This window comes from Vulpes vulpes, chromosome 8, assembly GCF_048418805.1.
Source record: "Vulpes vulpes isolate BD-2025 chromosome 8, VulVul3, whole genome shotgun sequence".
Classification (NCBI taxonomy): domain Eukaryota; kingdom Metazoa; phylum Chordata; class Mammalia; order Carnivora; family Canidae; genus Vulpes; species Vulpes vulpes.
The window spans coordinates 61,488,826-61,503,144 of record NC_132787.1 but is presented as its reverse complement, the minus strand read 5'-3'; the positions used below and the strand labels follow the sequence as shown (position 1 = coordinate 61,503,144).

At 35.0% G+C, this 14,319-nt stretch overlaps 1 protein-coding gene across 3 annotated transcripts in view; it reads left to right on the top strand.

Annotated features, from left to right (window-relative positions):
* Nucleotides 1-14,319, top strand: part of EXOC6B (exocyst complex component 6B) — a 616,640-nt gene that overhangs the window by 359,274 nt on the left and 243,047 nt on the right. For all 3 annotated transcript variants that reach the window (XM_025994563.2, XM_072766927.1, XM_072766926.1), the window contains one exon: nt 2,793-2,972. In XM_025994563.2, coding sequence (XP_025850348.1) covers nt 2,793-2,972 — 180 coding nt within the window. The remainder of the gene's footprint in view (nt 1-2,792; nt 2,973-14,319) is intronic.

Below are 14,319 nucleotides of genomic sequence, written 5' to 3'. Positions count from 1 at the left end.
AATAAAGACATATCCAAAATATACAAAGAACTGGCAAAACACAACAATAGAAAACAAACAACCCAATTTAAAAACAAGCAAAAGATCTGAACAGACACCTCACTAAGCAGGGAGAGAATTATATGTTAAAACTACCATGAGATACTACTACACAACTATTACAATGGCTAAAATCCAAAACACTAACAATACAAAATGCTAGAGCAGCTACAACTCTCATTCATTGCTGGTGCTAATGCAAAATGGTAATCAGTTTATCAGTTTCCTTCAAGTCTAAACATAGATAGTCTTACCATGCAATCTACTAGTCATGCTCCTTGTTATTATCCAAGTGAGTTGAAAACTTACACCACATGAAACCTTACACATATATGTCTAGAGCAGTTTTATTTGTAAATGGTCAAATTTGGAAGCTACCAGAATGTCCTCATATAAGTGAATGGATAAACAAACTTACACATTTAAACAATGGAGCATTACTCAGTGATGAAAAGGAATGGACCACCAAGTTATGAAAAGACATGGAGGAAGCTTAAATGCTAAGGAAAAGAAGTAAGTCTGAAAGGCTAGATACTGTAAGATTCCAAATATATGACATTCTGGAAAAGGCAAAATTATAGAGAAAGTAAAAGGGTCAGTCATTGCCAGGATTCAGGGGATGAAAAAGGAGGAATGAATAGATAGAACTGAGTGGATTTTTAAGACAGGGAAACTATTCCTTATGATACTGGTGATAATGGTGAATATATGACATAATCCATTTGTCAGTACCCATAGAACTAACTATACCACACTAAGACCAAACCCTAATGCAAACTATGGATTTTAGTCAATAATAAAATATCAGTACTGGTTCATCAATTGTAACAAAAGTACCACACTAATGAAGTTGTTTTGTTAAGGGAAACAGCGGGAGGGGAATATGTGAGGCAGTATATATGTGAATGCTCTGTGCTTTCTACTCAATTTTTCTTTAAGCCTAAATTTCTAAAGAATAATATTTATTAATGAAAAGAAAACTCTTAGTAAAATGGGAATTCAAGGACAGTATTAGATTATCATACAAGTGTGTAAATATGTAACCCCAGAAATGCTCATTGAAACATTGTTCATATAAATAGAGTCAGTGCCTGTAATTATAATATGTAAATACATTGCCAAATTATGCAGCCACTAAAATGATGAAAGTGGAGATGAAGGTATGAGTTAGAAATTTAGGAGTTAGAATTTATAGGACACAGTGACTGACTATGAAGGAAGGAATGGAATCCAATATCCTGTGTAGATTTCTGCCTTGGACTGAATTGGAGTGAAGGGTGGTGATTATGATCCATCTAGTCTTGGACTCTGTGTTTTTTATAGGTTAGGGATGCCTGAGGGGCTCAGCAGTTGAGCGTCTGCTTTTGGCTCAGGGTGTGATCCCAGGGTCCAGGATGGAGTCCCACATTGGGACCCCTGAGAGGAAACTGTTTGTCCTTCTGCCTGTGTTTCTGCTTCTCTCTCTCTCTGTGTCTCTCATGAATAAATAAATCTTTAAAAAAAAGTTTCTATGGGTCATAATGCCCAGGAAGCAATCAGATATATGGGTCTTAGGGAAGTCTGGGTGGCTTAATCAGTTAAGCATCTGACTTTTGATTTTGGTTCAGGTCATCATCTCAGGGTTGTGGGATCGAGCTCCGAGTTGGACTCTGCTGATTGTGGAGGCTGCTTAAGATTCTCTCTTTCTCTCTCTTTTCCTCTGCCCCTCCCCTGCTCAGGTTCTCACCCTCTAAGAAAAATAATAAATAGATACAGAAAAAAGAGATATACAGGTCTTTAACAAGAGTAGATTTGGATAGTGTGAGCTCTAGGAATGATGTAATCACCCGGTGAAATTGAGAGGATTAGAGGCCAGCAAAGTACAAGTAAAACCAGGAGAAAACCATGTTGTAAAAGTCAATGGAGACTAGAATTCCAGGAGAGAATGTTTAACAGAGATCAAGTAAGATCAGACTGAAAAATGAATATTGCATGTTATAGCATGAAGTCATGAAGTTACTGTGGACCAAACCATGCTGACAGATTGTTAGCATTTGAATCCTGATTGTTCTGGTTCAAGTAGACCTGTTTGTCCTGAAAATGTTTTTCTTGGAACATTAGTCCTATAATCCTTCTTACAGCCTTCTGCCTGCTAGTCTTCATCATGAATCTCCTAAACAGCATTTCTCAAATTTATTTGATGGAGGAACTCTTGTGCCATTGTGTTAGCATTTTTCAGATCTGATGTTCCTTAGAATCAGGGAACAGCAGCATATACCAATCTTTGAAGAAGCTTGATGACAAAGACATTGGAGAGGTAGGCTAGTAACTAATGGGAGTATTTAGGGCATGAAACTGAAACTTCAGGATACTTATTTCAAGCAAAGTGAGGGAACTAGGGGATATAGAGAGGTCATTATTATAGGAAGGGAGGTTCCTGGAGTCCTAGAAGAAGTGAACAGGAATAAGACCCTGAAAGTGAGTATAGTTTTGAACAAATGTAGGAAAGTGAAAAAAGATGCAGATAGTTGAGGGCAATAAAGACAGATTCTCTATTTGGTGAAGCAGAACAATAGCTTGTCTTGCAGACACAGAATAGAAAAGACTCTCCTCTGCTTTTGAAAAAGAAAAATTAATGGAGACTGTGATATTACTTGATATTTCCAATTCTGTTACTTAGTGACGTGGGAGAATGGGCTGTGTGAGATGTCTCCAAGTAGAAATTTCTGATAATACTGGAGTCTCAATGATTTTTCAAATTTTGTATTTCACAGGATGCCAGACATGCGGCTGAAGAAGAGATTTATACCAACTTAAACCAAAAGATCGACCAGTTTCTACAGCTGGCTGACTATGATTGGATGACTGGAGATTTGGGCAACAAAGCCAGTGATTACCTAGTAGACCTCATTGCCTTTCTACGAAGCACTTTTGCTGTATTCACACACCTTCCTGTAAGTGACAGTTGCTCTTACATTGCCCATCATGTAAAATGAAAATGTTTTCTTAAAATCTAGTTTGGTGAAAGATGTTTGTGCTTTAACTACCTGGTTAGCTCTTTAGGATATAAAAGCTCATACTATAATTATCAACCCTAGATGAACTCTAGAGACCTCTCCATCAATTTTTCATTGACTTTTAGATTCTGTTTGACAATGGTCCCTAATATTATGTCTATTTCTGTTCCTCCTAACTTCACCTCAAGTAATTAGTGCAAACACATAGTGAATGTCATGGTAGAAACAGAAGAAAAACTTAGGAGTTAGGATATCAAGTGTGTATCTTTTAGTCCTAAATATCCATTTAATTTTTTTAACATCAAATTCTCTGGTGAAATTCTCCATCTTTTTATCTGATTTATCTATATTTTCTCTATTTTCTTGAGCATATTAGTCATTTTAAAGTTGTTTTTTACTAATGGTAATGTGTAGTTCATCTACACATAGGTGGAATTGTTTCTGATTTTTTTTTTCTTAGTTATAAGTCATACATGATCCTATCTCTTCTATTTTTTAGTTGATGTTAGACATTGCATTTAAACACGTAGAGGTTCCAGGTGGTAACATCTCCCACCAGAATTGATGTATGCCTTCCTTTCTAAGTAGTTAGTATGGGCAGGTGTGTTATGGAGTGAGCCTCATCACCTTAATCTCATCATGGGCTAATCTGGGTCCAGTTTAGGTTGCAGATGCAATGTACCTTTCGTTTGCTTCTGTGGCTAGGATATAATTCTTCAGAGCTTTAAATGAGAGCCTGGCACATCATCATCTTTTCAGAACCAAGAGGACTATGGAATTTGCCACGTTTCAGAGAAACCTTAGCTCTTCATCCTCCTGCCTTTTTAAAATTCAGAATTTGACAAATGTTTTGAGAAGGAGGATTAGCCAGATCAGCCATTGCCGATAGGAAAAAAGTGGTTGGAGATTGTCAATTTCAGTTCCCCACCCCTTCAGGATCTTCAGCTTCCACCTGAGATTCTCGTGAATCCTCCCACTTGTGAGTCTTTTTCTGTGAAACACTGTAAGACTGTGGGGAATCTTAGTTTTCAAAGGTCATGACTTAGACCCTCACCTGTTTAGCTTTAGAATTCAGAAAATGTCTTGAGGCAAAAACCAGCCTTCAGATTTCCACTTTTGACCCTCCATCCCCATGGAAGCAACAAAAATTCAGTGATTTTTTTTTCACCCCAGTAATTACTCTCTGCTTACCCCTAACCCAGATTCTCAGTCTGTTACTATGCCTATGTTTGGCAGATGCCTCCAGGGACGGCTGCAGAGCCTCAACTCACCTTGAAAAGGTCTGCCCTCTTTGCAGCTTTATTCCCTGTAGTCCTTATTGCTTCCTGGCTATCTGGTATCTCTCTGTTTTTCACTGCCATTTATACTGCTTGGTGAGACCATAGGCCTACAGAAAAATAGGTCATTTCATCCAGCTTCACCTTGATACTAAAGCCAGACAAAAGTAGCACAACAGAGCAAATGATGAAACAATAAATAAATTTTAGCCAGTCAATTCCTAAGTGTTTAAGAAAATAATTTACCACAACTATGAAGGACTCATTCTAGAGATGCAAGGATGGTTTGATATTTAAAAATCTCTTCATTTAATTGATTACATTACTAGGTGAAAGTTATGAAGATCATCTTTGTGTATTCAAAAAAATTACATTGCACATCCAGCCTGCATTCCTGATTTTTAAAGAAACTTCCTAAAACTCATATATAATATTTCAACAATATGATAAAGAGCATCTATCTGAAATTTAGCAACCACCATAGATTTAATAGTAGAACACTAAAAACATTTATTTGCATTTACAGAAAAAATGTGGCATAGATGCTTCTTACTAGTGCTTTAGAAGTTCTATCAAATATAGTAAAAGAAAGAAATAATAAATGTAACCATTGTTCAAAGATTATTACTATGTGGTTTGATAACCTCCAGAAAATCAACTAAAAAATAATTAGGACCAATAAGACTTTAGTTATATGGTTCACTTAGAAAACAAATCAGCTTCTCTTATATTAGCAATACTTTTATAGAAAATATATTGCAAAAAATGCCCTCTTCATTATTGGACTATAAAATCTCTATAAGTATACTTAATAAGTTATATGTAGGACTAATGTGAAGAACATGTCACAGAACAATTTAAAAGAGGCTTTATTATGTACAAATACATACAGCATGTTAGGTGGGAATATTTCATACTGAATGAATTTTTCCAAAATTATCTAATTGCAATAATTATAAAGTGAATTTAGTGGTGATGAGTTATCTTAACTAAATAATTCTAAAATTTATTTGCTGACACAAATTGACAGTATTTACCAAAAGAATATGAAAAAGCAAATTGAACGTGGTCTTTTCCTATCAAGTATAGAAATGTTATTATAAACCAAAAATAATTTAACTGATACCCTTATCACACTGAAATACATTGATAGATTAAAGGAAGAGAACATAAAATCTATAAGTAGTTCCAAGTATGTAAGAATTTGGTGTACGATAAAGGTGGCATTACAATTCCCATAGCCTGTACTACCTGCTAATTTGGATAAAAGGATGTTTTCATATATCAAAATAAATTCTAGATCAAATGCATGTTTACATTTTAATGTATTTAAATTTTTGTTTTAGATTTCACTTAAATTTAAGCTATGTAACATATGGTGTATTATTAGTTTCAGGGATATAATTTAGTGATTCATCAGTTGCATATAACACCCAGTGCTCATTACATCAAGTGCCCTCCTTAATGTCCATTATCCAATTACCCTATCCCCCTACCCACATGTTCACATTTTTAAAAAGAAAGAAATTATAGAAGAACTAATAAAAATATTAGCAAATATTTCTGTAATCTGAAAATAAGTCAGCATATTAAGGATGACACTGAGTGAAATCTTTAAGGAAAAGGTTAATCATTTGGCTGCATAAAATGTTTTGTAAGACACCTAAAAAGAACTAATAAAGAAATAGAATGTGAACTTATTACAAAAGTAATTAACAAGTATTCCAAAAGGTTAATATCTTTTTTGTAGTATCTATATTACAATATAGATACAATAATTTTTAATAATTACAAAAGTAATTAACAAGTATTCCAAAAGGTTAATATCTTTTTTGTAGTATCTATATTACAATATAGATACAATAATTTTTATAATATATATATTACAATAATAACACATTGTTTCCAACCAGTAAGAAGAAGGCATAACCTGTTGGGGAGATTGGCAGATATTGTATTTTAGGCAATCAGAAAAGAAGAAAAATAAAAGACTAAGGATAACATGAGAAAAATGTATAACTCAGGTAATAAGAAGGCATGCATATTAATGGGATGGGATTTTCTTGCCTCTAACCTTGCCAAAAGCAAATAAAATGATAATGTTCAATATTTATGAGAAATATTTCCCCAAACAGGTATTCTGATATGTTTCTGGAGTGTGTGTAAATTGGTATATTCTTCTTGGTGGTCAGACTTTCAGAATGCCTCAAAAATCTCTTAAAATTTGTTTACCTTTAACCTTGCAATCCAATCCCACCTTCGGAAATCTTACTTAATGAAACAATTATGGATATATTATACAGTTCAGATGTAATAGTATGTTCAACATAGTATTGTCTTTTGCATAGTGGAGTTGGGAATAAATTAAAAGCCAGTACAGATGTGTTAGCTCAATAAATTAATATATATTCGTATAATATGATATCATTCATTAAATTAGTGGAGATGGATATTTTATCAATTTAAAATATGTTAATTATTTCTTGATTGGGAAAGCAGATTGCAAAATACTTTTTTACAATAGGATCTCACTTTTATTAATATAGATACACACAAATCATCTATATTATGTACAGTAAAACTCTAGGATTATAGACTTCCTGGTTTAACTGTTCTAGTCTCTGTATAGCTTTTATTTTCCTTTTTGTTTATCTGTGTTTAAAAAATTTTTTTTCTGTCATGAAACATTTACTGCTTTTGTAGTTCTGGAGGTGGGGGGAAGGTGATATTTAGAACTATTATTCTCTGTTCCAAAGTTATTCTGTCCTTGATAATTAATTTATATTTAAAAAACCCCAGTTTTATTGAAGAAAGAGTTTTACAAATGTGTTTCATTTTGTGGAAGGAAAATGGCCAATAGTATTTTGGCTGTAATTTCTTCCCCAACACTGTACAGTTACTTGAGTGAGTCAGATTTTAGAATTCATGGGAAATAAAATGCAATAGTTCAAATTCAAATCCATCCTGGACAGGTGTTCCTTATATTCATCTTCCTTGTTTTTTTTCTGTTCTTAAAATATAAAAATGACACCCTAATAATCGTGACTATTTATATGTGTCATATAGTGAATTGGTTCTTATATATACTATAGCTATCATATGTCAACCCCTTACTTTAATGTCAGCAGTACTGTTAATCAGACTCATGTTTGTCTAACACAAAGTATATGCCTTTTCCTCTAGTAGAGTTGTGACCTTTCTTGTAGGTCTATACTGGAAGTAATCTGTTGAGAGTTTTTCCTGTTTTTGTTTATTTTGAGCTGCCATTGCTACTGAAACACTATAACATCTTGGTGTTGATCTGGTTGATTGTACTATTCAGAATCAAAGTCGGAGGTAACCCCAGAGCCCTAAATCCACAATATTGCTTCCACAAATGCCATGTTTCTTTGAGTCTAGTATAGAGATTTTCTTTCTGAGGCTACTGTTTCAAAAAGTATTTGTATTCACCAATCATTATGTTCTCTAGAATCGAATTGGTACAGCTTCTAAAACTACCACTTCTTCTGGTTTTTACACAGATAGCAAAAGAGACTGCCCAGCATCTGTGTTTATGTTCCTCAGCACACTAGATAACATCTTCGGGGAAGCTCGTATTAGTAAAATGTATTAGCCAAACAGAGCTGTGTCTGAGATTTGCTCTTGTGTACTAATAGTGAAAGATGAGAGAGGAAGGAGCTATTTCTGAGAAAAAAAAAACAAAATCACTTGTCTTTCAAATTAACATGAATATTTCTTTTCATATTTTAAATTCCTTAGCAAGAGTGGCTTTCTTGTCGAAGAGAGATTGAATAGGAAAAACAGGCATGGAAAGAACTGTAAAGAAAAGCCAGACCGCCTTGTTATATTACATTTTGAAATCCTCAGGTTTTCTTCTTCTCAGGGATGTTTTGTTACCCCCTAGCAACATAACCAAAGGGATAGAGCAGTGTGTAGGTGTGTGTGTGTGTGTGTGTGTGTGTGTGTGTGTGTGTGTGTGTGAATGTGAATGGAGAGGGAAAGACAGTGTTTTGAATGGGAGTGGATGCCCTAGATTACACTTCAGTGAACCCTGAATGGTCAAGGGAGGAAAATTATTGAAATTTGCAACTATTTTCCCCTTGAAGTTTTGATGACCAAGGTGGCCTACCTATTTTCATGAGGCACCCAGAAATTATTATAATAATAAGGGTTTCTACAGTTAGAATTCTAAAATGTCGCCCTGTGCTTTAAGAGATGAGGTAAATACACAAGTGTGTTTGCAGGCTCCTGTTGTATGATTTAGAATTGCATGCATAGCTACCCATTTTGCATGCTCAGCATAAGAGTGTACTTTTGAGAATTTGTCCTTGTTATACTGATAATTATCTTTCAGAAATGCATGAGAGAGAGAGAGAGAGAGAGAGAGAGAGAGAGAGAGAGAGAGAGAGGAAATGCTGTCTCAAGTAACGGACCCAGAGGAGGGAATCCTGACTTTGTTTTCTCTAACTGCTATTAATGTTAATTTATATGACTTGAGTCAAGATCTCTCTTAACCCATTTTGGTTGGCCTCAGTTTCTTTGTCTAAAAGTACAATAAATACCTGTCCTTGGCCTTCCTTCCTACGCACTTACTTGAAAGGACCATCTTTAAGGGAAAGTCATTTTCTATGTAAAAGTTTCTGAAATTTCTCCTGCCTAAAACCCTTTTCAATGACATTTCTCTTAGCATTGCATTTAATTCTGTGAAATACTAAATTCTGTGCATTTATATATTATATTTATTATTATATATTTATATATTATATTCATTATTATATGATTATATTCTCATATATATATTCTCACTTATTCCTTGCAACAAATTTATTTGTGTGCACACAAACACACACAAAGGAAAAATGCTGAACACAGTACCTGTGTTATACAATATGTACTCAAAAGATGGTAGCTATTATAAATATGGAGAGATAGTTTTATACACTGGAGAAAGCATGATCCAGTGTAAAAATATCTAGAATCTGCCCCATTATTGATTCTGTGTAATATAAATACATTATATAATAAAAATATAATTATATTCTCATATATATATTCTCATTTATTTCTTGTAGCATATTTGCAAAAAAGATATTATCTCATTTTACATATGGGAAAAGTAAAGCATGGAGAGATTTATAAACTTGTGACAAATTAATCATCTAGAGGTAGTGGGTCTGGGCTGTGAACTGCCATCAAACCCCAACTTCTTTTCCTACGAGGCTCTGCTGCCTGTAAACTGTGCAAGGGGAACACGAGGCTGTGTTTCATGGAGCCATCATTTAAATGCCTATCCTCTATGAGATTCTTATTCAGCATTTTTTGTTAGCATATAAAATAGTAGTCATTATGACCAGAACAGTTCCCAGTAGGAGAGGTAAATGTGATAATGTGCTCAGAAAGTGGAAACTCTGTTTGGTAAGGGAAAGGATACTAGTTAAGTAGGTTGCCTGTTTGTATCCTAACCTAGTTCCTTTAGCTGACATCTCATGTGGGAATTCTCTCATCTAATGGTAATAACAATTCTCTAAATTGGCCCAATCCCTGTGGTTTTCTCTTGAACAAAATATAGGCGTGTCTTGGAGATATTGTGGGTTTGGTTCCAGACCACAGCAATAAATCGAACATCGCAATAAAGCAGGTCAAATTAGTTTTTTTGGCTTCCCCAGTGCATGTAAGTTATGTTTACACTCTACTGTAGTCTATTAAGTGTACAGCAGTATTATGCTTAAAAAACCAATATACATACCTTAGTTGAAAAATGTTTTATTGCTAAAAAGTGCTAACCATCATCTCTGAGCTTTTAATGAGTTGCAATCTTTTTGCCCGTGGAGGTTCTTGCCTTGATGATGGCTGCTGGACTGATCAGGGTGATGGTTACTGAAGGTCGAGGTGACTGTGGCAATGTTTTACAAATAAGATGATGACGTTTGCTGCATTGATTTTCTTTTCAGGAATGATTTCTGTGTAGCATATGATGCCAATTGATAACATTTTGCCCAAAATGGAACCTCTTTCAAGGTTAAAATCAGTTCTTTCCAAAAAAAAAAAAAAAAAAAAAAAAAAAAATCAGTTCTTTCCAACCTTGTCACTGCTCTATCCACTAAGTTTATATAATGTTCTACTAAGTCATTTGTTGTCATTTCAACAGTCTTCACAGCATCTGCACCACGAGTAGATTCTGTCTAAGGAACCCACTTTCTTTATTCATCCATAAGAAATGACTCCTCATTTTTTCAAGTTTTATCATGAGGTAGCAATTCAGTCCAGTCTTCAGGCTTCACTTCTAATTCTAGTTCTTCTGCTATTTCCACCACATCTGAAGTTACTTCCTCTACTGCCTTGAACCTTCAATTTACCAAAAACACAATATAAGCGAAATAAAGTGAAGTGCAATAAAATGAGGCAGGCCTATAAGGAAGTTTCAGATGTTCTCAAGGAACTGAAAGCATCAGAGCCTTCAGGATATTAGTCAAATTTTTCTTACATTAATTATATAGGTAGAGCTGGTGTCCAAGGAATTTTTTTTTCTTTTTTGTTTTTTTCTTCCTCTGATACAACAAATTATAGATTTGTGGATGATTTCTCTGTCTACTGAGAAATCAGTGTTCCCTGTTTCTGTGCTGTTAAGATTTTGCTTATTTGAGCTACGTAGAATACTTTGAAATCAACAGTTTAGCTCCCTATCTTGGTATTCGGGCTGTGAGTTTAGTTAGTGACTTATATCCTTTAGGAGTTTTATGTTTCTTCAGAGACATCTTTGTGTGCTAGGCTATTACATAGCATGTTCCTCCAGAACACTATTAGCAACAGCCACAGCCATTCTTTCTGGCAGTATTCAGCCAGTAGTCCTTTGCCTCTTTGATATTGATCTGCTTTCATAATTATTAATTAAAAGATTAAAAATGTTTGATTCCAAAAACTAAGAGGTATCTGCTTTTAATCTTGTTTTCAGTGGTGAGATGAGGTAGAAAATAAGGAGAATCTAGTGCTTAAAAGACCACAAAATGCTAATCCGCTAGTTAGAGTCAGGGATTCCAGTGAGAACATCTTGGATACTGCTTTGTCTGGTCACTTTAGTAACTCAGATCCCTTATCTAATGAGATGGAAGCTACTCTGAGCCTTTTGCATTGGTACTGAGGTAGTGGGAAGCTGGGTATTTTCTGAGGACCAAACAGTTATTTCAGCATTGCTTATAAGATCAAATAATTAAAAACAACCTTAACTGTGTAATAACAGGTAAATGACTATATAAACTGTATACTATTGATCCAGGAACTATTATGCACTAACTTTATGAATATTAAGTAATGATCCTGCACTGTAGAGTATTTACAATACAATGTCAAATGCAAATGTTAAAAAACAGGACAAAAATTTTACAAACAGGACAGCCCGGGTGGCTCAGTGGTTTAGCACCGCCTTCAGCCCAGGGCATGATCCCGGAGTCCTTGGATCGAGTCCCACATCGGGCTCCCTGTGTGGAGCCTGCTTCTCTCTCTGCCTGTGTCTCTGCCTCTTTCTCTCTGTCTCTTATGAATAAATAAATAAAATCTTTAAAAAAAAAGAAATAAAATTTTACAAACATTACAAGTGTGTAAAAGCTGTTAAAGCATGTTAGTAGTGGGCAAAATATTCAGGAGTTAATTGCAAAATGTAAATAGTTGTGGTGTAGCTTCCTAATCTTTTCAAAATTGCCATTTTATAGTTTTTTGTTATTGGTATTTAAAAAATATTTAAGTGTTTGCTTTATTAGGAAGATTGAAATCTTACAGTATTGTAACTAAGGAGCAAAGGCAATTCTGACCTGGCAGAAGCACAAGGATCTAAGCATGTCCTAATAAGCAAGTGCTTAAATGTTTTTCCAGTGAAGTCTTTCTGGACTAGTCTCCCTCTTCCCCACAAGTCATACTCCAAGGGTTTGATTTTCTTGTAAACTCATATAGATCTTATTCTCTCCATTCTCTATTTAAAACTTTAGATATATTATTTTAAACAATTGGTGTTGGGGTTTTGGGAAAATATATTCTCTTTATCATCTCTCAGGTTACAAGCTCTTTGAAGGAAAATGTCTTAGACTTTAATATATCCTCCAGCACGGAGGACCTATCCAGTTGAATGTCATGATGAGATTAGATGTGCCTAACAGGAGCATTGTACATGGAACAGTCAGTGACTTCCAACTTAGATGAGCGTTCGCCATCACATGACATCTTTTCTATTACAACACTTTAATGTAAATTTATTTTGCTTTACAATTCCATCTCATTGAGAATGAAGTTGGGAAAACACTGCACAGGTATTTATCCAAGTTTGCAAGGAAGAAAATACTGCTACTTACTGGAATACTGGAATACTGGAATATTGCAGTTAGGTCATTCTAAACTACATTTTTTACTTCTTTGACAAGATGTCAAATTTGAGCCTGCTGATTGGTGCCAAAATACCCTAGCACATTTAGTACACATGTTGTGGGGTGAGGAGTTCACAGTTAAATGAACAGGAATCTAGTACATGCCACTGTTCTGCAATACTTTCATGGTGGTTTATAGCCATAGTTTTCATATGGTTTAGTAAGTGCTTGAACTTCTCCAAACAAATAACACACATTATTGGAAATCAGACACAGTACATACTTGCCCCTGGGGACTCCTCCTACTTTGAATTAGCAACTGCAGGCTTGTTGCTCTTTAGATCCCTGGCTGTAGATGAGGTCCAGACCCTGTTCAAGGAAAAACTACTTTCTTAAAAAGTGATTAGAGTTTCTCTCTCTCTCTCTCTCAAACACACACACAGCCAGAAAATGAACTTTCTACCTTGAAATGCTTCTCTGAATGCATTATATTTTTAAGAATATAGGATTTTTATTTCATTTAGAATAATTTGATTGCCTTTATAGTATTTCTGCAAATGAATGATTTACTATCTTTATTCCAGCATGGAGACTTTTGTCAATACTTATAGTGACTGTCAAACTAACAAAGCAAGGAAGTTTTAAGCTCTGTGTTTGTATATGTGTTTTTTGTTTTGTTTTGGTAGATTGCTATTTTTTGTTTTTAAGTTTCCTTTAATCGATGTGTATCTTGATAGCTCCTTTGGAAGTAGTCTTAAGATCAAGAGGTGACAAGGACCTGAAAATGGAAAGCTATCTTGAGAAAGAGAAAGAGAGAGTGTGAAAGTGGGGGGGAGGGGCCAAAGGAGAGGGAGAGAAAGAATCTCAAGCAGGCTCCCAGCTGAGCATGGAAACTTAATCCTAGGACCCATGAGATCATGACCTGAGCTGAAATCACAAGGGAAGCTGTTTTTCAATAGACAGATAGATCCTAATGCTATAGTTTTAAGCAGTCTATCATAAATCCCTTTTAAAGGTACTTTTCTTCTGTGCCTATTTTTTTCCTACATGTGAACCTAGCTTCCAACTAGAACTATATACAATTTGAAGACTTTTCTTTAGAACTATATTTTTGGTGCCATGTTGATCATCTGTATTTCTGTTGTTGTAAGACAGATATGGTGACCCCAGCTCATTGGTTTAGTTAAGAGACCCCTGGAAAAATGTGTGTGTGTTTTGTGGTTTTTTTAAATAGTTTGTTTTTAAATTGAAGAATGGCAAGCATAGAAAAATGAACAAATTATATATAGTTTGAAGAATGTTCACAAAGTAGGTAGTCTTGTGTTTTCGGCATGAAGATCAAGAAACAGAGCATTACCAGTTTCCCAGAAGACCATTTTAATCTTTCCTCCATCAAATCTGTACCTTTCTTCCTAAGGGTAATCGTTATCCGTACTTTTATTTTTTATTTTTTTTTAAAGATTTTATTTATTCATCAGAGAGAGAGAGAGAGAGAGGCAGAGACACAGGCAGAGGGAGAAGCAGGCTCCATGCAGGGAGCCCTACGTGGGACTCGATCCCAGGTCTCCAGGATCACACCCTGGGCTGAAGGTGGCGCTAAACCTCTGAGCCACCAGGGCTGTCCTATCCGTACTTTTAATAATATAGCCTAGTTTT